Below are 23,321 nucleotides of genomic sequence, written 5' to 3'. Positions count from 1 at the left end.
TCCTGGGATGTGTTCAGGGGGGTGGGGGGGGGGGGATGGGGGTTCGGGGGATAAAGTGCATTCCTCAGCCTTACTTGTGCCTGGAATCCAAAACGTTTGCTTTTGTTTTGGAAAAAGACAACCGTCTCGGGAGGGCTAATTTTGATGCTTAAAATGCTTCAGCTTAAGTTTCATTATTTGAGTCTACTGCGCTGTGAAAAGCTTTCGTGCCAGGATGCCTGCTTGCCTGAATGAAATCCAGATTTGCGCTATTAGTTAATCTGCAAGAGAAAAGGGTGCTTGAGAGCCATTGATCAAACCCCTCCAAGCTTTGTGATGACAAAGATTTTTTTTTGTTTGTTTTATTTTGTGGCAGTGCAAAGAGTCAACAACTGAGCTATGAAGTGCATGCTGTTAATGGCAATTATATTTACACAGCCCTTAATCACTCATAAAAAAATAACTGCATTAAATACGCTCTTGTATTACTAAAATCTTTATTTTGGTATCACCATTTGTAGCAGTCTGTCTTAAACACTATGTGTATTGCATGTTTAAAGTTTTGACTTACTTATTCACAGTGCTTTCTGTCAAAGGCTGTGACCTTGTAGCACTAAACACACGCAAGTCACTATTCTCCACTGCACCAACAAGATTTAATTCTGTGGCTCTCCGGTTACACACAGACCTTTGCAGTACATTAACTAATAGAGGTTTCATAATGTTCTACAGTGCATTTTCCACTGAGTAATGAGGAACTTCAATTTTTGATCACGATCGAATCGACCCGCCATTTTGTGCTCCGCTGCCATTTTGTGTTGCCATCACTCAGGCAGCACGGCGAACAAAGTCTATTCTGCTTTTTCTGCAAACCGGTGTCGAAATACGCTTTCTGCCACTATTTACAAAGCTGGTGTTAGAACTAGCAGAGTACACAAATCCCTGTCTGGCTTTCCTAATCCCCGTCTCAACTATCTGTTGGTTCACACTATTCTTTCCTGACCTTATCTTATCGTCTGGCCTTCACTGTCTCCTGCTAGCATTCTCTCGTTTCACAACTGTCCTCCAACACACACAAACGTATCTCGCCACCTGCAAGTTAGTTATGAGTCTGTTAATAAATTAGCTTGAGGGAGGGGTGACAAACAGTTGGAGGAGAGGTTTCTTCGAGTCATCCGACACTTCTGTTTTCAAACCTTTCCTATTGGTTCTGTCTTGTTTTCGAACTTTCCTTATTGGCTCTTTTCTATGTACTCTGGGTGTGTAGTTGGCTAATGTACATTCTTCGTATGGGATATATAAGATTGTGCGCCACAGAGTGAAGTGGCAGTCTCCTGAGAACCTACTTTGTGTACTTCTAGGATAACTGTACTAGCTGCAGCTAAATAAATCTGATCTTCTAACGCCGACAGAGTGTCCCGTGTCTCTGTGTAGCTAAGCAGGTGAACTCCGGAGACTTGGGCGTACCCTGCGCCGCCAGGCCCAAAAGGTTCTGGTTCTTCAGTAACAACTTTTATTAAATGTATTTTTCATTTAAGGTGCCCACTATTTTATAGGTAGCTATTTAATGGTTAAAGGCCTATAAAAAAAAAATACAGAATATTCTAGGGCTTATATAAGAGGCTTGCGCCGCCAGAGCAACACTACCTACGAGGCGGCATAGGTCACCCTGCGTGGAATAAGACAAAGCAACGCAAGTCACTGCGTTGCTTTACTCTGGGTCAAGGAGGCGTTGCTTGGGGGTTCCCACGCAACACCCATGGATTTTGATGCTGCCCCAGATTTTCAAAATTACGTAAACCTGGAGCAGAGCCAAAACCTTACGCCACCCCAGCAGAGGCTTACAGAGGAGAAATGTTCTAAATTATCCCCGTTTTTTCCTCTTTGCATTTGTGCTGCATTCTGCAGCTCACATAAAAAGAGGAAAACGCCTCTTGGGATTGTTTTCTTCCTGCATTAACATAATCCTGCTTATGTTGGTGCTAGGCAGCAATTTGTTCGCAACCGCAAGGGAATGAACAGGAATGCAGAGTATTTCAGAAATACGGTGCATTCCTGCCCTTTAACACTGGTGTAGGGCAGCGCAGCAAGAAGACCTGCGCCACTGCCAATTCATCATAAATGCAGCCCTTCGTTTTTAGCTACACCTTTGACCACGGTCCCACGCTCACTGACTATTGGTTTACTTAACTGTTTAATATTATTTCCCTCATCGTAAAAATGATTCTGGGGAAATTGGGGGCGTTTACGGTTGTCAATGATGAGTACCACCAGGCTCTAGAATTTATTTTCAAAAGCGGGTCCTTATGCCTAAAAAACAGGTTGACAAGGTGGTCTCAGCATAAAAAAGTTTGACGACTTCTGGTTTAGGGGAAGTAAACATGAATCTAATGGCTGATTTGCGCAATGTGAAACCAGAAAATCTGGGTTCAATCCCCACTTTGCCAAATTGTGTGATCCTCTGCAATGGGTTAACTTTCCCTCCTTTTTCTTCATTATCACGTATAAGAGAATAGACTACACTTATTTGAATTTTGAAAAGACTTTATTCTAATAAATATTTTATTCAAGAAGTCTTTAAAACTGAAGGTGTTCCTTATGTTAAGTGGTGGAGAACACGCTAATTATGTCCTTTTTTAACTTTAAATAACCTTTAAATATATGCTTGTTTATTTAACATCTTTCAAGTGCTAGTGCTGAGTCACTAAACAGCAGCCCAGGGCTGCAGTTGACCAGGGGGCCTCTTTAGGCCCTGGGGGTCCCATACCCCAGGCCAGTGTATTTCTTCAAGGAGAGGGAGGCCGCGCTGCCCAGACCCCCCTTCTCAAACCTTGTTAGGCCCTGAGGACTCCATCCTCCCAGAGCCACTCTTCTAAAGGGTAGGGGAACGCATAGCCATTCACACTGAGTTGATTTCGAACTCAGGTACCCCATTCCCGGAGTTCGGGGTCATGCTTACGGGAGGGGCCAATCTTAGCCCCTGGGGGTCCAGTGTTATTGTTAGGAGGAAAGGGGCTTGCAGCCCACTTCCTAGCAAACGTCAGACCCGGGGACTACATCACACAGGGCCTGACAACATTAAAGATGGGTGTCCACCTAGGATACACACCATATTCTCATTTGGGGGGGGGGGGGGGACTATGGACGGAGTACCATGGCCGCTGCAGCCCCCACCAGCTCCCTGCAAGCAGCGGGAGCCAGCGTTGCTCCTGCCCGCAGGGAGCAGCTCCTAGTGATGCCTGCTCTGCAACGGAGCAATCTTTTGAGCTGCTTCTCTGCCCGCATCAGTGCAGGCAGGGAAACTGATGAAAAGTCTGCTCCCAGGGGGTCGGAGTATTTTCAAAGCTCCTGACTGCTGGGAGCAGACTTGATGTTTGCTCCAGCTTTGCGGGAGTTTTGAAACTGGTCACGTCAAGCGAGAGCAAACACTGGTTTACCGGCCCATGTTGGTGCACGCAGGGAAACAGCTATGACCCGGAGGTGGACTCGTCTGAGCTGCCCCGGGGCCATCTAATCTGTTTTTTGCAGAGGCTGTCTCCGGTGTGAGCTGCTAAGTGAGCTGTGGGTGACAACACTGGTATTCACCTGGGTACAGAGATCCGGAGACCCTCTGATTCATGCAGTCAGGCTCCGGAAACTCCGCTTACAAAATATCTTATTGACACTCCACTCTGGAACCTGGCTACTGAGGGCCAAGGTATTCTCCTTCTAATGTCTCATCAAGAAGGCAGGCAGGCTCTCAGGTCTGAGGCAGACTCACTGCTTCAGTCATAAGACATGCAGCTTTGGGAGACTGTGATTTGGCTATATAATCCCTTGATCGCAGTAACTCAAGAGTACTACGCAGAATACCTAAACCATGGTCAGAGAAGCAGCTTGGAACTGGAACCAAGTAGGAAGCTTTGGGTCTATCTTTTATACAGTTTTCCGGCAGGAGTTGTTAGTGGATCCACTGGATATAGTTCAGGAACCAGTTCAGGGTGGTTTGATTTCATGGCATCATGTTTCTGCTGAGGACATAATTATTAGTGTAAGGTGATGGCTTGCACAGGAGTGAGTGATAATGATGGCTACAAACATGATTACTCCTATAACAAGCACATTGAGCATGGTATTCTGCCCCTGGCTGCCGCCAGCCTTCCTGGATGGCCACGCAAGGGAAATCTAAAGGCCCACAGCCTACCTAGAAATGCCTATCCTTTCAACAACTGAATCTGCAGACTCGTCCCACTCTCCTACAACTGTCCAAATGGGAGTGCTCAGAAAAGTGATCAGCAATACACTGCTAAATGGGCTACACAATTTCAAAAGGTAATCCGGTCTCCTTCATTCCACATATCTGCTTCTGTAGCTAACCTCTCCAACTCAGGAATAGAGGCAATACAATTCCACTTTCTGAGAAGGTTTTCTCAAAAGCGCCATCTTATAGATATCAGAACAAGGGGCAATCCAAAACGGATCCACTGTCTAAGCATGGATACACTCACAACAAACATGGATTTAAGCTAGCAGGCATACACCCAACAGGCAATCTACATACATGCGGGAATATCTGCACAATGTGTGGGAATGTGCTCTCAGCTCCCACACAGAAATTCACAAATGCTCTGCCTCAAAATGCCATGATAACAGGCTCATTTGCAGTTGGTCAGGGGTTCTTGTCTTTATACCATGTAAGGGTCATTCTGGTCTCAAAGAAACCACCTTTTAATTAGAATGATGAACTGCCTTTTGAACTGGAGATGGTCTTAATGATAAATTTCCTGAAAGACTGTAAAAAAATAAATAGGGAGAAGGTAAAGTACCAGGTCTTTTAAAAAATGTTTTTGAATCAAAAGGAAATTATTCAACTAAGAATCACATTTTCTGTATTATGCAGTATTAGCTATGAGCAAATTAAATTAAGGATAGCCTACAGTTCAGAGCAATGGAAATTTAGACAATAAGAAAAGCTTTAGTAAGAAACAAACTTACCTCTACCAAAAAAGTTGGATCCCTCTCCATCAGAACGATTACCTTCAAGAAGAAGAAAAAAAAGCGTAAATAAGACTCCGTGAACATCTTGTTTTTACGTTGCTACAATTACTGCCACGGCAGTCAACTATCAAGATATGAAACACCGAATTCACCAAGGGACCCATGTGGAAAAATTGCCCAAAGACAATTTTGAGAAGATGTATTTGAAAGCCTATTACAAGACAGAAGTGGATCCCACAAATCTAGACCAAACAAGACTCACCACTGACAACCTTGCCCAAAGAAGGAAGAGGAAAAAACAAAAACCGAGTCCTTGGTACTAAGGTAAACTGAATAAAAAGTTAATCGTATAAGACCTGAGAGGCACACATGGTCTAAGTAATCAGTATCTCAAAAATCAAAGAAAGGCACATTCAACTTGATCCTTGCTTTTGAAACCAAACAATTTTTACTTTAACAACCTGAAATTCCTAGTCTCTACATTTAAACTGTGCCAATTCATATCCTAAAGTACACATTTCAGCCAAAAAAGTCCTGATGTTGCAGACATTTTGAGAAGAATTGAGAAGCAAAAACTCAAAACATCTAATGATTACCTTGCATAAATAACCTTCCAAAAAAATCAAGACCCTCCACCTAGTACAATCACTCCCTACAAACACTCATCCTGCCTGTGATTATTGCAGTGAAGTTTATAGAAGACTGTAACATCGGTAAACTACAAAATTCCGAAATTAATGAATGAATGAATTCTTTGAAGAGTAGTATTGCCTACACAACTCAAAAAGGCTCAAGACAGTATCTTGATTAAATATTCCTATTTAGATTGGTGAAACTGAAAAACCAAACTAATATGGTAGAGTTCTCTACAATAAAAAAAAAAGGTCAAATACAACCAACTGTAACTCTCTTTACAAGTTAAATGTTTATCGTTTCCAGTAAAAAACTGTAGGAGAGTAGGATAAGCACTTATGTTGCCCCCACTTTTTTTTCTGATGTATACACTGGTTTCTGGCTATAGTCTGGCTGGGTCCCTGCTAATCAGGGCCCCAGTCTCACTGAGCTCTCTAAACAACTTGGTGTGCATATTAGATTACCTAGTGATTGGATACTGTGGTACCTTATGAGCCCCTAGTATATGGTACCTTAGGTACCTAGGGCATTGGTACTTCACAGGCCTACCAGGAGCTGTAGCATGTATTATGCCACCCCTGGGAAGCATTCTCAATCTGACAGCACAGGCCTGCTACTGCAGCCTGTGTGAGGTAGTGTTAGCACTCCTCACTGAGGTATAGGTTCCTATATCTCACCATACACACACACATAAACCTATCAGCCACCCCTATTGCAGGCCCAAACAATCCTGAGGGCAGGGTGCTTGGTTTACTATGTGAGGGGGTGCTTCTGCATGAGCAGGACCCCTCTGCAGCTGGCAGAGTCTATTCTCTGCTGCGGTTTGTGGATGCGGTTAAACCATATACTCTTAAGTGCATTATAACCTCGCTGTAAATGCTAACTTTGGACTTGGAATCATACCCCCACACCAGTAACTGGTGTGGGAGTATGATCCCACCCTTCTAGAGGGAACGACATGTACCCACTGTACTAAACGGTAGAAATCTTCTAGAGCCCTGGCATCACAAAATGGATGCCACCAGCACAGACACTGGGCTGCCCTCCGGCTGCTGACCGAAACTCGCAGTGGAGGAAGCCCAACAAAAGGCATACTGTCACAGGGAGGTATCACCACCTCCCAGACAGGATTTAGTGTATTGTGGCTGGGTGGGTGCACTCCTAGAGTGCTTTGAAGTCCTGCACTGGGGGAGCAGTAGGCTCCTCTGTGCATATGCCAGCTCAAACCGGTTCAGGGGCTACCTGCCCCTGCTCTGGCGCGAAACTGGACAAAAGGGAAGTGGGTGTAACTACCCACTAACCTGACCCTCCTAGAGGAGAGGTCATAGAGCTAGTCCCTCCCCTATCTTTACTATAAGATACCAAGTATTGCCAATGCAATTCAGATTACCCTGGACGACGCTCTACAAAGAAGAATCCTGGCCCTTCGACGTTCCACTATCTCTGGAACACTGAAGAATCTCCCTTGGAGTCAAGGAGTGACTCCCCTGCTTGGCAGGCACCTATAACCTCAATCAACGGTTGCAAACTTCACCGCTCCCGCCGGAGTCCGAAGTCCCTGCGGCCCCAGAAGCGGATTTCCTGACCTCTCGACGGCCATTTAGAGTCCCCAGCGAAGCTGTGGCATCTGGACCCCAACAAGTGACTAGGAACAGCAATACATGGGAACCGTGCACTGATTTCGAGTGCAAACCCTAAACAACTTGTGTTTTGGACCATTTGTGGCCCAAGTGCCTAGCAGGTCTTGTTCCAAAAATCAGCGGCCTACCCCGTCTCGAGTGACCGTGGGCTCCTGTGAAACCTTTCCTGTGAAGGCGTCTTCGCGGTTACTTGCCCGTTGGCTAGTGACTATCCAGAAGACTTTCTAACCGACTTCAAGGGCTCTCCTGGTTGCTCCGGGCCTGCCTTCACTTACCCTCGCTGGGTAAGTACATCAGACCTTGCTGGTCTGCATCTCCGACTATCTTCAGTCCACACGAGACTTGCAGTTGCCAAGGCTTGTTGGCTCCAATCCGGTTGCCGACACCGTCATCAGCTGCAGACGTCGTGGGACACTCCGAATCCAGCTGCTGGTCATCGTTGATCCCTCCTGGACCTCGTGAGCGAAGAGACAAATCACCATCGATGACCTGAAACAACGCGACATCTGTGGTCATCAATCCTGCTGGCCACCGGTCACTGGCAAGTGACTTTGAACACTGTCCCCTCAATTTTCAGGTCCTCTTCATCTTCAGTCCACCTTCGGATTCCAGCAGACACCTCTTCAATCGTCTCAAGCAGCAAGTCTTAATTGATCTCCATTGAAAACAGCATCGCGACCCGACACCAAAAAGACACCTATGCACCCGGCTTCCCTGGGTGAGGTAACTTGTGCACTCCGGTGCCCAAGTGTGTGTTGGCCCTCGAAAAACTTACCCTGTAAGTGGCTTGCTTGTTGACTTCTTCGAAGTGCCCTAAAACTTTAAAATACAAACCGCGACTTGCTCCATCGATTCCCAAGGCCCTAGGCCATTTTCTTAGTATATGGTCTGGTACGCCCCTAGGGCTACAGCCATATTTGTGCTTAATTTATTGAGAACTGTTGACATTTGAATGTGTATCTGGGTTCTAATCTCATAAAGAGATTAGCAGAGTGTGTCTAGAAATGAATACATATATATTTGATATATATACCTGTGTGGTGTCCTTTTCATTTGGTAATTCAAGAGATTATAAGGTAAAACAAGCCGCTTTATATTGCTCAGAGACTTAGCCTGAAGGCTGCTCTCCACAGCTACCACTATGATAGCTTTCTTTAAAAGGTTGTCTTAAACCTATCTACCATAAGAGTCGAATTGGACAAGTGCTAGGTGGCCACTATAACTAGTGACCAGCATATGCCAGGCCAACTTCTCACAAAAACAAAACAAGAATTTGATCACCATTGGAAGGTAAAGAAGATGGAGTCAGTATGGAAGTTATCCTGCTATGAACTGACCACAAAGAAATGGTGAAAGGGATCACTGTAAATGAATCCAACTAGTCTTCATTGCGGACAACAGTAAAAGAATTACAATTGATAAGATATGGCTGCAGTGGTGAAGTCCATGAATTGCAGAGTCAAGGATGTGGCTAGGTGTACTCACTGAAATGATGTACATCTGAAACATATTCCAGAGAATTCTGAACATGCAACAGTGGTTAATGCAAACATGCATTTGAAAATACGGCGCCACCATACTCTCATCCAACAGGGACATAGGACTGGAGTGGCAGCTGATCCCTGGGGCGTGGCTGCACCCGCTGATCCAGAAACTTATGAACTATCAAAATCCCAAATGTTTTAATAATAGACTTTGGGAATTCTAAAGTTCATATCTTCCTTGACTACACAACTTTGGTAAAGTGACAGGCCTTCCCGCTTTTACCAGTGAAGATAAAGGTGATAGACAAAGGTAACTCCCAAATTTTCAGTTCAACTGTTGAGGCCTGGTTTTAGCTGGTAACTAAGGTTTTACACGCTGTGAGGGAAAAATAGGTTTATTATATGGTATGTTTGCGTGACCGTAGCAAGTAATACACTGCCAACCCCTTAGGTTTCGTTTGTTAAACCTTAGCTCAACCCTGGGGAGCTCTGAGCCATCAGATTTATAAGAAGGAACAAGTGTAAATCCTTTAAACAGCACCAAAACAATTAAAGAAGAAATACATGAGGCACTCCAGAAATCCAACACCAATTTTAGATTTTTATACCATTTTTGACAACAAAACAAAAAAGATTCACGAGAGAGTTGCAGAGATACAGAATTTTTCAAGGTATAGTAAACCAACACTTTTTACTTAACCATAACAACCATTGGCAAATGCAACAAATTTCAAGAAAAGCTTTGGTATCAATGCAGTTACTTAGATTTACTTTAGCCAACTAACTCCAACAGGTAGCTGGTTAGGCATTCAGCAAGGTCGAGAGACATTTTTTACCTTGTCCAGAAAAGCATGAAGAGCTCCCTAGCTCATCCCAGAGATTTGGCTACTAAGGGGCCTACACACCCCAGAAAAACTGGTTTCACAACTGGCTTCCTCTCTGTCTCAAGTGCGACACTGTCTACGTAAACAATTTGACCCCACCACAGACCTCTTTGTTGGATTAGATATAGAGTTTTTATACACCAATATTCCACAGATAGAAGGCATGCAAAGCATGCAAATCATAAGGAATCTCCAGAATACAATATCAACCCACGTGTATCTCCACAGATTTCATTATGGAACTGCTACAAATAAACAACTTGACAATTTCTTATACAGGATACCTTCCATCTCCAAATGAAAGGAGTATCAATGGGTGCTTCCTTTGCCCCCAATTTTGCCATTCTGTATGTGGACAATTTGGAAACAAATATTCTCTCACACAACAATCCTTTCTATGATCAAATCTCATTTTGGCGACATTACATAGATGGAAACCTCATCTGGAAACGAAGGGGAAGACTTACTGGAAATTATTGTCCATTGGCTCAACACCAACCAACCTCATCTCGGGTTTACTTAACAGGCCATTAGCACTAATCTCCCTTTTGGACCTGTCTCTAGAAACGGACAATGGAAACATAGGAAGATCCCTCTTTAGAAAACCCTGCTTCTGTGCACTATTTCTCAGAGATGAACAATTTCTGCGTATTAGCAGAAACTGCAAGTGGAGGTAGGATTACTTCAGAGAGGCAGCTGTAATAAAAGAAACTGATAACTCGAGGCTACCCAAGACATCTGTCATCACTCTCGCTCAAACAAGCATGGTATTGTCCTAGAGAAACACTCCTTACACCCAAGACTAGAACTAGGAATAAATATATCATTTGTATCTACGTGTTGCCCAGCTAGCAGCAAAATCCAGTAAGATAACCAAAAAGAATTGGGATGTTTTATGTACCCAACCCAGTTTTGTAGACCCACCTTTATATTCTTATAAGAGAGACAACAACTTGGGTGATCACTTCTGGGTGTTCCAAAGTCCTGATGATGACCTCAAGGTGTGAAGGTCAAAACTCCGTTGACTTGTATCAGCCTGATTAGGATTGTTAATTATATCATGATTTATTCATTGTTGTATAATAAAGTAAATGTTCATGCATAATACTCTTCAAATATTTCCCAAAGAAAAGGCGGATTTCTATTTCTTATGTGTTCCACTTGCTCCGTTTAAAACACTTTAGGAGCACAATGTGTTCACCTAAGCACACAACTTTAATAGCATGGTTGAGCTGCTTCTTATTTCTAGCCCAGAACTCTGAGGGCTTGATGACTCCTCTAATTCCAGCATCATCTTGCTAACTCCAGCCATAATGCTCTGTTTGACGTGGTCAGATTGCCTGTAAATTTGATTTTTGACAGGTAGGCTGTCCCCAGTGTCTGCATCATGTGCACACCAGCTTGTCTCAACAGAGGTCAAAAAGAAGAACTCCGCTTACTGTTGCAGAACCTGCCTGCAATCAGCTTGCTATTGGGCACAGAGGTTGTCTAAAAAGACAACTCCTTCCACTGACCCATCTTTAGAGTTGTGAGAGGTGATCATGGAGAGGTTTACTCTTTTCTTCTTGATCCACGTCAGTGACCATCAGCATGGCCACATCAGCCCTTTCATAGTAGGGTTTAGTGCAATTCACATGGATGACCCTCTTGAAGCTCCTGGGAGAGCCAAGGTCAGTCGGATAGGTAGCCTCCCCTTTTCTTTCAGGGACAAGATAGGTCCCACTCCATTGTCCTGAAGGGCCATCGGAGCCACAGTTTGCAAATCAAACACCTTATGCCCTGGTTGGAAGTCCACCAGTGCAGCCTTTTGGTTATTCCATAGCTTATGTGCTCAACTGCAACCTCCATCTACACTTAAAAAATTGCAATCTTTGCTGGGTTTTTTAAATTTTGGGAGGACTTGCATTCCTAATTATGCCTGGCGTATCAAACCGCTTTACGTATTAATACAACCCTCATTAACTACGTCCAGTTGGCATCTGAAACAGAGCTATACTTCGGTCTTTGTGGTTTTATCTGCCTGTGACTCAGTTCTTGTTAACCAGAGAATTCTAAAATGTGGTCATACGGATTGTATCAGGCACGTTCGGTTTTACCTACATGACTTTCAATGAAGGGGACACAGTCCCCATTGCTTATAAATCACATTTGTATACTCCTGCAGAATCGAGCTTTTCTACTGAAAACCTTTTGACTGCAGTGCAGATGGAAACTCTTAAGAAACACTCTGACCAGGGGAAAACGCATTTGTGGTTTCGCCATTGCCTGCTTTAAAAGCTGTCACGAAGGCGAGGGTTCAAAATTCTATGGCTTTGCATCCCCATTGCATACAATTTGCTAGTTCAGTGGTTCCCAAACTTTTTTGACCCTTGGCTCCCCACAGTTACTTTTTTTTGGAGGGTGGGGTGGATGTAAGCCCAGCCTCAGGAGTAGCCCGGCCTCCGGAGTTCTTGCATTTTTCTTCGTGAAAATAATTGGGATGAAGCAGATGAAGGTAATACAATCATATATGTAGGGTGTTTCGTATTACTAAGGCGGCACCTCGAATAAAATATTACATGTTGCACTTCCTTGCTTTTTTTATCCCACTTACAGTGCTAGATAGGCAATGGGCCTACATGCATGGCGGTGCTAAGTGTTTCTGCACTTAAAGAATATTTGCATATACTTCCATTTCTACCCGTCATACGTGCCAACACACCTGTCTCAGCGGTGTGACTCACTATTTTTTAAACCACATACAGCTTTATTTTTGCTATATCCTCCCTAAAATTGCCTCCAAATCAATGCAAGTAAAATAAATTCCTCTGATCTTGATTTTTTTTTTTTTTTTTTTTTTTTTTAAACGCCCCTTCTTCCAATTGTAGGCATTATGCTGTATATGGTGTTTTACTTCCCGGTGCTCAAGGAGAGAGCAGGCCTGTCTGGAGATGTGTGTGTACTGAAAAAAATGTGTACTGGAAATACCTATGATTTAAGTACAAATGTCAATACTTAATAATGCTTTTAGTGGGTTTAATAGACCGGACAACTGTACTTTCCCGATAACTTGCATTGGTGTAAAATGCATTTGGAAAAAACGAAACTATCAACGAGTCTAACAAAATAAATCATGAGTGGAGAGGTGTGGTGCAGCGGCCAGGGCAGCTGACTTCGGAGCACAGTGTTCATGGTTCGATACCCGGCTCTGGCGGCAGCTCAGCACCATGCGACTCTGGGCAATAGCTCAGTTAATTTCCACGACGGCCCCCAGTGCTTTGAGACCCATAAGGATGAGTAGTTTGCGCTTAACAAATACAGATTAATTTTTATTTTATTATTATTTTTTTTTACATCTTCCGCTTACTTTGGGAGTGTTGGAACGTGGTTATCGAGTGAAATATGGAGGTCATCTCCCTCGACATGCCATCAATAAGGCCCTACGTTTTCAGCTTTAGCCATGTCACTTACAAATCATAATGCATTTAAGTCTAATTAGTTTAACTGAAGCCAACAGACCCTTCAACATTAAATGTATTAAAGTGCTGTGTGCGCGGCTCCCCTGGCTAGGTTTGATGACTCCCCAAGTAGCCACGGTGCACAGTTTGGGAACCACTGGGCTAGTTCATTGACGTCGGCTGATTGCAAAGAAGGATGAAAAATAAAATTGACAAACGCAGATGTTTTTACAATATGAACATGATCATCCTCATCCATTGTCATTGCTTCCTCTTGATCAGTAAAAATACATTATCTATACTGATGGTTCTGCACAGCCTGCTATTAATTCTAATCATGATTATTCTGTAGAGTGCGCTATTGCGGCAGGCACTATAGCTGATGGTGATTTTAAATCTTCCTCGGTAAACACTATCGTTTGGAGATTGTAACGCACAATTGGCCGAGTTATGTGCTCTGGTTTTGGCTCTAGAATTTGCCGAGCCCGACACTCCTACGCTGATAGTGTGCGATTCCTTTTACTGTGTGAAATCCTTTAATGATAACTTACTTTTTTGGTCACAAATTGATTTTTCGGGATTCTAAAGGTAGCACAATTAAGCATAAAACGCTTTAGGTCCGAGTGGTCGCTCTTAAAGAACGTTTACCACTCACACGTCATTCATACATTGGGACATCAGCGTGTGGGAGCACACGGTGTCGGAAATTCTCTGGCTGATGAGGCAGCCAAATCTCCACTTGCTATGTTGCATCATTTACTAGGTCTATGACTAAAACTGATGACACCTTGGCGGGCATTGCCGCGACTAGGAAGGAGAAAGAGTATCCCCAAGGTTTCTCTTTGGAATACACATATCACTTGACATCCGATCAAATTCCGTTTGCAACGACAATCCTTTGGTGAACTGCTGATTTCCAATGAGGACTGCAGGCTTTCTTTGATAATTGCCGCTCATGAAGGCGTGGCTTCTGCCCATGCCGGAGTAACAGCAACAATTTCACTTTTGCAGGAACATTTTTAGTGGCATGGTTTAGATCAGCAAACAAGTAAATATGTTCTTTCTTGTGACATTTGTCAACAAATTAAACCTACTGTTTCACGCTCAAACAATCAACTTTTCATTTCAAATCAGCCGTTTGGCTGTATTTATCTTGATCACAGCAGTCCTTTAATGCCTGACACTGCTTTTAAATATATTTTGGTTGCAGTAGATTCTTGAACTAGATTCCGTTGGGTGTGGCCGAAACGCAGTGCTGACGCTCGCCCGTTTATATAAAATTTAGGTGTCTTTTTGTAGGGACATTTGCCTGTTGCATTTTCCATTCTGACCAAATTCCGGCTTTTGCCTCTAAGGCTTACCGTGACGCGATTAATTCTCTGGGGGTGCAGGTGCAATTCTCATCTCCATATCATCCTGAGGGCAATTCTGTTGTGGAGCGGATAAACCTGGACTAAAAGCAATCTTTAACAGCTAGAGTATTAGGTACAGGCAGGTGCTGGCTGACTCATCTTTATGGAGTCCAATGTGCACTTAATAATCTCCCTAAAAGATCTCTGGGTGGGTGGACCCCATACGAAAAGCTCTTTGACATTAAAATGTTTGTGCTAGACCTTGATGGTCTAGATGTGGTGGCAGCTGCCGCAACTTTTGACACAGATAACCACTGTGGTATGTTACAGGACCTACAAAAGGCGAAAAGGCAAAAGACCATTTGTCCTCTTCCACGGGTGAAGCTGTGCTGATTCCTGGTACTGGCTGGCTTCCTAAAGTTGGATATCTGGTCCAAGAAAAAGAGAACAAAAAATAGTTTGGTGCATCATACCGTGCACCGTTCCCAGTCCTTGGAATGAAGGATACTCGTACTGTGATTTTGCCTCTGTTGCCTGGTCGCAAGGAGAATCTATTTATTTCCATTGAGCATGTCAAGGTACACCATATGACCAATACTCAATGGTACGTCTACAAGCATTCCCCAACAGGATGTTTCATTGCGTCCAATGACTGCTCTCTCCCCTGTTGATATTTCTGAACGTGCAAATTTTCCACATTCCAATGCACAGCAACCACCATTATTTACTCTAGATTCAAGTGGTTGCTATATGGACCAAGATAACTTCTTCGGATACATCTTCCTCACCTTCATCTGTGGCACAGCCCACAACACGGCTTTGTGTTTTAATCTCCTGGTTTAAAATAATTTACCTTGTGCCCCCTTGGACATACGTCTGGATGGTACTTACAATGGTCTTCCTCTTTATGTGGATTGGTTTTGTGACTGTTTTTTCCTCCTAATAAATGCCCATTACATGCCTGAACACTCTGTTGTACACTTGGTGGACCTTGTTCTGGCCCCTCAAACTTCGTCCCACAAAATAAAAATGGATCAATCCTTGGTTACCATTTCAGCATTCCAGAATGTTGATGGCATCTTTTGGGATAAAGTACCATTTGAAATATATGGTCCGACCAAAACACTGCAAATTCCATACATGTTTGAGTTTCTTTAGGTGATGTTATCATGCATGGTATACACTCCAATGACAGGAATGTGAACGCTGTTTATTCACGGTTTTCGTACTTAAAATATTATACTGCTTTTGATACTTCAGATCTGTATCTGTATATTTAGTAAGTTTCACAGCTTGTTACATGTTGCAGCAATGTTCTTTTTCCACCCCCACCACAGGATTGTAGATAGTTCATTGTGGCCTTCCATTCCAGCTTTGAAATCAGATTTCAATAAGCTAAGCAGACTCAAAGCACTATTGTTTCAACAAGCAGTCACTCTCACATCAGTCTGTGAGACCTTCGAATTGCAGGTGGCGAGAACAGCAAGTGAGTTTCACTCACATTTGAACACAAATCTCCCCCTACATTTTGGAGAATTAATTGATCAACTATCTAATGCTTCTGATACCGAGGGCCTGGCCCACTTTAAGCTTGTAGGAACCGGCCTGGTCCGTTCAGTCTATTTTTTGGAGTAATCCTAGCCTTTATTCATTCTATTTTTTCCAGCGCCTTTGGAGGGTTTCCTTTGCTGCTCCTCTTGATTTGTGGTGTACTGGTACTTCTATTGTTGCTCCGTAATGGCTACTCGATATGTGGTGCTGCCAAGCCGGGACCAATTGCAGCTGTACCATGAACCATGTACCACCAACATTTTGGTTTAATGCCATTGGAAGCGCTTAACATAGACTATTGGCTCACTTTCCGTTATGCCTACTTCACCTGCGTGCAACCTGTGCCCTTTCAAAGGGCCCTGGATGTCTGCCGCTGCAATACATCACACACTGTCCTGAATTATGAACTGCTGAAGGGTCCGTTGATGACCCATGACCATAACTGTTCTAGGAGTAGACGGTTTGTGCATGATCCTACACTTGAAGTGTCGGCAGGCTTGAGTACCTGTGCTCGTGCACAGCGCCTCTTGGATGAGAGTTTCATCGTATTTAGCGCAGGTTGCCCCGAAATGCTCCTAGCAGCTTCTGGATATGAGGAGCATGTCTGCTCATTCGACTTAATTGGATGGCATACCTTTTTACGATGGAAGGTTCAGACTGACTATTGGAGTGCATGGTGCTTCACTTTTCCCGTGATGTTTTTGGCTCCAAAGATACGCAGTAGTTGAGAACTGAGATACACTGCGAATGCCTTGTGTCTCATGGTTCGTTTTCTACAAAAATATATACATATTTTGGGTTTCTCCACCATGAAAACAAACCTGGTCTTTACTCAGCCGGCTTCGCATCGGCTTATCTCGGTCTTCTGGGTTGCCACATGGTCCATGGGGAGATTGTTGTTTTCTCTACGTTATCATGAGCTCTGCAGACAGTACGCAGCTTTGCGCACGTTACTACATGGCTTTATTTTGGAAATACTTTGTTCGTACTTTCACATGAGAACTGCTTGCTGTGTGCCTTCTCTGCCAGTTTCTAGGATTTAGTCTGAACGTTTTGAGCAAGGTCAATAAACAATGCCCCTTGTTATTCTGTTCTAGTCAGGCCCTAGCACCTAGACAAAACATACCTATGCAGCTGTTGTTTAAAATTCATACTTTGGTTTTTATGGGGATACATGCATAGGGGGGCACATTATTTATTTACTTTTGACATTTCTAAAGCGCAGCGGTTACCCGAAGGGGTCCTGGCGCTAGCTACTGTCCTCTGAGCAACAAGCGTTTTAGACAAATTCACATTTCAAAGAGCCAGGTCTTTAATCCCTTCCTGAATGCCAGGAGGTCGGAGGGATTCCTCAGATGGAAAGTAAGGTCATTCCAGGCCCTTGCAGCACAGGCAACAAACCTTCTCCCTCCCCACGTTGCTTTTTTAGTGGGTGGAACTGTCACCAATTTGGCTCCGAGAGAGCAAAGAGTTCTTTTGGGCAGATATCACTGAAACTGTTGCTTCTGATGGTCCGGTCCTATTCCTTGTAGGGACTTGTAAACGATTCAGAGAGATTTAAAACACACCCGATTCCTGACAGGTAACTAGTGCAATCTTGATTTCCACGGAAATTGATGCAAATTTAGAGGTGCCGGTAAGCAGTCTTGCGGCCGCATTTTGCAACATTTGGACTTTGTTCAGAAAACGTTCTTAAATATTCAAGTAAAGACTGTTGCAGTAGTCCAGCCTTGACAGGATAAGTGCTGTGACCACTGTCGGCTGGCAAAAATGGCAATATTTTGTTGATCGTTCTAAGACTGTACGAGGTGGCAAATGTCACTGCATTAACTCGGTCAACAATGTTGAGCTTATCATCCACTATGACCGCCACATTTTTTATTTTCCTGGTGGGAGTAGGAAGAGTGTCTAGTGAATCGGGACAACACTTTGGGGTCCAGAAGTTGGGATCGTTTCCAAATAGGATGATCTCCGTTTTGCCCAAATCGAGCTTCAGACATCTACCGCCCGACCACTTCCATATGGTCAAGGAACCGTTGGCTTATTCCCAATTCTTATCCTGGCAGCAAAGACACAACAATTTGTGTGTCATCTGCATATGAGGTAAGGTAAAAGCCAAAGGAGCTGATCAGGGGGGGCCAAAGACGACACATACACATTAAAAAGTGTAGGGCTCAGAGATGAGCCCTGCAGAACTCCAAAAGGCAGGGTGAACGGTTCGGAGTAGAATTCGCCTAATGACATAATTTGTAGTCTGTCAGTTAAGAAACAATTCAAGAGCTTCCATGCTTTATCCTGGACCCCGCAAAGGACCCATCAACATATCATGGTGGACAGTGTCAAAGGCCGCAGATAGGTGCAGCATAATCAGAGCGGCCTTGCCTCCTCGATCCAAGGCTACTATAACCTCTTCGGTATATTTTTCAAACATTGCATTGAATACCACCACACTTACTTCTACGGAAACCTACACATACTTAGTCTTTTAAACAATCACTTATAGAAACACATACTTATTCATACAGGAACTCTGGTAATTGATACTCTGAGGCTCCGCATGTCAGCAAGATCAGGCTCTCCCTACTATCCCTGTCCAGTCTCTGTGGTCAAACTGGCCCCAGGACCTGTTGCCCTCACACTCACCTCCCTATTCAATGCAATGTTTGAAGCAGGGCACTTCCCTAAACTTTGGAAGATAGCCTCGATATTACCATTGCTAAAAAAAAGCCCAGTTTGTATCCCAAGGATCCTAATGATTTTCAAACAAGGGAGGGAGCCAGATTCTGGCTATGTACCTCTCCGTTAGGACAACCATCCCTACTGCACTTGGACAGTTAAACCCTGAGAAGATGACCTCTACTTTATTCTGAAAGAAGCTGGCAATGTCCTTGCATAATTCCTGGCTCGTCTGAATTTTAGCTGGGAAGTGGGATACCAAGCTGAAACAGTTTTGAAGAGCTCTTTAGCAGAATTTTTTGCTAAGGTAAATCGATTAGCAAAGAATATTTGATTCGCATTGAATAAGTTGTTTATAGTTCACGATGCTCTGTTTGTATATCTTTTTCTCTGCTTCCTTGTATTCTTTCCTCCAATTCCGCTTCAATCGTATGGACGAGTTTTTGATTCGTAAGTTCCTCCATGTACCATGGGACGGAGAATGTGACCTTTTAGTAAACAGAAATTTTACTGGGGCAAGATTTTTACAGGCTGACTCCACCCAGGTAGCCTCCTCTACTCCAGAAGGCATTCGGCCAGCGGATGTGGTAAGCATTTCTTCTAAATCTGTCCCCTCGATTTTGTTCCACGCTCTAATTTCCAACTGCCTCGTAGGGTCCCCTCCAACTGCGCGATTATCCGGAAGGCCCAGCGCAAATTGTACAGCTGCATGGTCAGTCCAGACGAGAGGCAGTAAGCCAGTGAATGAAAGATGTGTGTGGTTGGAAAAAATACCATCCAGAGTGCGCCCTGCCACATGGGTGGGGCCTGTTACATGGTGCCCGAGGTCGGCACTGTTCATCATTTCTATAAGGGCCACAGTATCTGGTTCCCTTTGTGCTTCCAGATAGTAGTTAAAATCTCCCGTGATAGTAAGGAGTCTGTGCAGAGCCCCTCTTCCAGCAAGCTTCCAATTGAAGTTCTTAAGGAGCTCCTAGGTCCCGGTGGTCTATATAAAAAAATGAGTTTATAAGTGTGGTGATGGGATAAGCTAAGGCTGAAGGACAGTGCCTCGCAAGCTGGGTTTGAGGCTGTGTGAAAGACCGCTTTAATCGAATTGTGGTAAATTACTGCTAATCCTCCCCCTTTCCTAGTTGGCCTGTTGAGCGTGTGGCATAGGAACCCAGGTGGGGTGGCTTTGACTAAATCTGGGCCCGAAGGTTCATCTGTCCATGCTTTAGTGATAAATGCCAGTTTTATATCCCCTCCCTCTACAAGTGTCGCACACTCAGTACTGTGCTTCACCAAGGATCTGGCATGAAACAGTATGCATTTTAACACATTTTTCAGCCTCAACTGTTAGTTTTATTTTTAATGGGCTTGATAGTCTGATATAGAAGATTAGGCAAGGTGATCTTGCAGTTGGGGCAGGTGGCTAGAGGAGATGACCTTTGAGGAAATGTGAGACACATGCAACCAATAGCCCTGCCAATCATGTTCAGCACTAGAAGTTGTGCTTTGGCGTATTTTAAAATTGAAGGCATAGCTGGTTTCAAATGGGCAGGGGTGCTGGCGCTGGAGAGGGACACACACTTGGAGAGGGACCTTTCCAGGGAGAAGAGCGAGACAGCACCTATGATGTTGTACTATCTACAGTCTGAGGAACGGGGTCTGCAGACATAACCCAGAGATCTTCTAATATATTATAATATAGCTTCTAAGCAGGGGGGGGGGGGGGGGGGGGGGGAGGGAGGGGAGGGGGGTTTAGGCTATATTGTCACTTATTTTGACAGCTCCTTTCATTATTTCCTAGCCGATATGCTTACAATACTGGAATTCTGCATTTTCCTGCTTGTTGTGGCACGTATACTGCATGTTAGAGCAAGTTTGTTAAAATAAATATATTAAACTGGTTTGTGTCTGTCAGATCTTATTGTGGACAAGAAGTAACGCGTTACTTACCTGTAACTGCGGTTATCCGGTATTGGTATCTGTCATAGATTTACATGCCTGAATCATTCCCCGTCGCCGGGATGGGAGTCCCCGGTACATAAATAAAGTAATGTCTCAGTAAACATATAGAGTAATAGGCCAAAGGCCTCACCTTAGTAACATATCAACGTCCTTTTGTAAAAAGGACCAAACTTTGGAGAATAGCCTATCAGCTATCACCATCCTCTAGAACCTTTCTGGAAGGAGCTCTAGTCCCTCAGATTTTCGTAAGCACAGTGCTAAGTAGTTGTATCCCAGAGATCCAAGAGAGTCCTTCCAGGGGAGGTGGGTGGATTGCATGTGAATCTATGAAAGATACCAATACTGGATAACCGCAGTTACAGGTAAGTAACGCGTTCCTTATCCAGTATTAGGGTATCTTTCATAGATTCACATGCCTGAATCAGAATAGTAAGCAATGAGCAGAAGCACATTTCGAAAGGTACAATATATATAAATTCACAGATAATATTGCAATGTGAAAATAGAAAGTACCAAAAGGCCATGACCTAGCAGAGGCATAAAACACAATAGAGAAATGTGCGTATAGAGAAAAGGATGGTGGGATGAAAGGAAGGGCTCACCTCTAATTAAATAGATGACTGAGCACCGCTTGCCCCACTGCAGCGTCTTTCATGAGTTCAGTATCCAGGCAGTAATGCTTGGTAAATGTATGCGGCGTCTTCCATGTAGCCACTGTGCAAATGTCTACAATGGGCGCTCCTGCAAAAAGTGCCATGGAAATAGACATTGCCCTCGTGGAATGGGCTCGAACTGTGGAGAGCAGGGGTTGCCCTGCTTGCTGGTGACAAAAAGTAATGGCTGCGGAGATTCAGCATGAGATACTTTGTTTAGTGAGTGGAAGACCTTTCCTAGGCCGACTGTACGCCACAAAGAGTTTGTTAGATTTGCGAAATGTTTTCGTTCTGTCGATGTAGAATTTTAGGCAGCGTTTGAGATCTAAGGAATGCAGGGTTTTTTCTGCCACTGTTTGAGGATTTGGAAAGAAGGAGTGCAACACAATAGGCTCATTGAGATGGAAACTTGAGGGAACTTTAGGGATAAACTTCGGATTTGTACGAAGTATGACCCGGTGGTGTTTGAATTGGAGGAGCGGGTCTTGGATTGAGAAAGCATGGAGTTCTCCCACTCGCCTTGCCGAGGTAAGGGCTAGAAGGAGCGCTGTTTACCAGGAGAGATACTTGAGATCCGCTCTGTGTATTGGCTCAAAAGGGTGTTTCATAAGTTGAGCCAGAACAGTGTTGAGTTGCCAAGCAGGAATTAAAGTTTTTACCGGAGGGAATGTTCTAAACAGGCCTTTAAGGAATTGTTTAATGAGCCGATGAGACCACAGAGAAGGACCTGCGGAGGATCTTCTGAAACGTGATATTGCTGCCAAGTGGACTTTAATGGAGGCATGAGCGAGACCAGATTTTGCCAGATGAAGAAGGTAAGGCAGTATTAGCTACGGAAAGGATGAAAGAGGGTATATTTTATTTGACTTACACCAGATACAAAATCTCTTCCATTTTAAGGAGTAGGTTTTGGTGGTATTATCTGCTCGGGCTCGAGCTAGAACTTCTCTACAGTCCGAAGGGATGTCTAGACCCTGGAACTCTCTGAACTCAGAAGCCAGGCTGATAATTTGAGAGATGCCAGATCCGGATGCTGGAATTGATGGTGGTTGATAGTGAGGAGAGAGGGAAACGGTTTCTACCTGATCGGCGGTTCCAGGGAGAGAAGGTGAAGCTCTGTGAACCAATGTTGGCGTGGCCAAGCTGGAGCTATGAAGATGAGCTTGCAAGGCTCCACTTTCAATTTCCGGAACACCCTGGGAATCAGGGGAATTGGTGGAAAAGCGTATGCAAAGACGTTGCAGCATGTGATCGAAAATACATTCCCTTGAGACCCTTTCTGGGGATGCCAGCTAGCAAAGTGTTGGCATTTGGCGTTCTGCTGGGTGGCGAAGAGGTCCAGAAGAGGGGTGCCCCAACGAGAGAATATGCGGTTGAGGGTCCGTTGATTCAACTCCCACTCGTGACATGCTGCCTGCTCAAAAAGTCGGCCAGCACGTTGTGGGTCTCTGGAACATACTCTGCTCGAATAGAGATGTTGTGAAGGAGCAACCACTTCCAGATTTTTTGCGACTCATGAGAGAGTGTCAGAGAACGAATCCCACCCTGCTTGTAAGCAGGAAGCAAGAAAGGCAAGCCTTGAGAAAGGTTCTGAGGGCAAATCCACCACCTTAGAGCCATTTTCATCAGAGGGGTCACCTGGATGACGTCGAAGGACCCCGTACATTGGGCCCATTGAGCTGAAAGCGCTTCTTGAAGAGTTCGCATGTGAAGGCGACTGTGTGGAACTAGCAGGATGCAGGACGACATCATCCCGAGTAGGGATTTGAAGAGGCGCATAGAGTCTTCTTGGAACGTATGCGAAACTCCAAGGAAAAAAGTTTTTCTTTGCGCTCCTGAGACGGAAACGCCTTCCTTTGTATCGTGTTGAGGGTAGCACCCAGGAAATTTAAGCGCTGGGAAGGTTAAAGGACGGACTTGTCCTGATTGAAAGTCAGCCCCAAACAGTCAAAAAGCCCCAGACAGGCGCTGGAAGACCTGGGCGGGCCTTCTACAGAGGGTGCTTTGACGAGCCAGTCGTCCAGATACGGAAAGACTTGATGGCGGTGTTGTCGTAGATATGCAGCCACCGGAGAAAGATTTGGTAAAAATGCGTGGCGCTG

At 44.3% G+C, this 23,321-nt stretch overlaps 1 protein-coding gene across 4 annotated transcripts in view; it reads right to left on the bottom strand.

Annotated features, from left to right (window-relative positions):
• Positions 1-23,321, bottom strand: part of DDX4 (DEAD-box helicase 4) — a 1,682,862-nt gene that overhangs the window by 1,263,838 nt on the left and 395,703 nt on the right. For all 4 annotated transcript variants that reach the window (XM_085631316.1, XM_085631317.1, XM_085631319.1 and 1 more), the window contains exon 6: positions 4,954-4,995. In XM_085631316.1, the coding sequence (XP_085487442.1) occupies positions 4,954-4,995 (42 nt within the window). The remainder of the gene's footprint in view (positions 1-4,953; positions 4,996-23,321) is intronic.

The sequence above is a fragment of the Triturus cristatus genome, chromosome 2_1, assembly GCF_964204655.1.
Source record: "Triturus cristatus chromosome 2_1, aTriCri1.1, whole genome shotgun sequence".
Lineage (NCBI taxonomy): Eukaryota > Metazoa > Chordata > Amphibia > Caudata > Salamandridae > Triturus > Triturus cristatus.
Note: the sequence above shows the minus strand (reverse complement) of the source record. Positions and strands in the feature narration are given on the sequence as shown.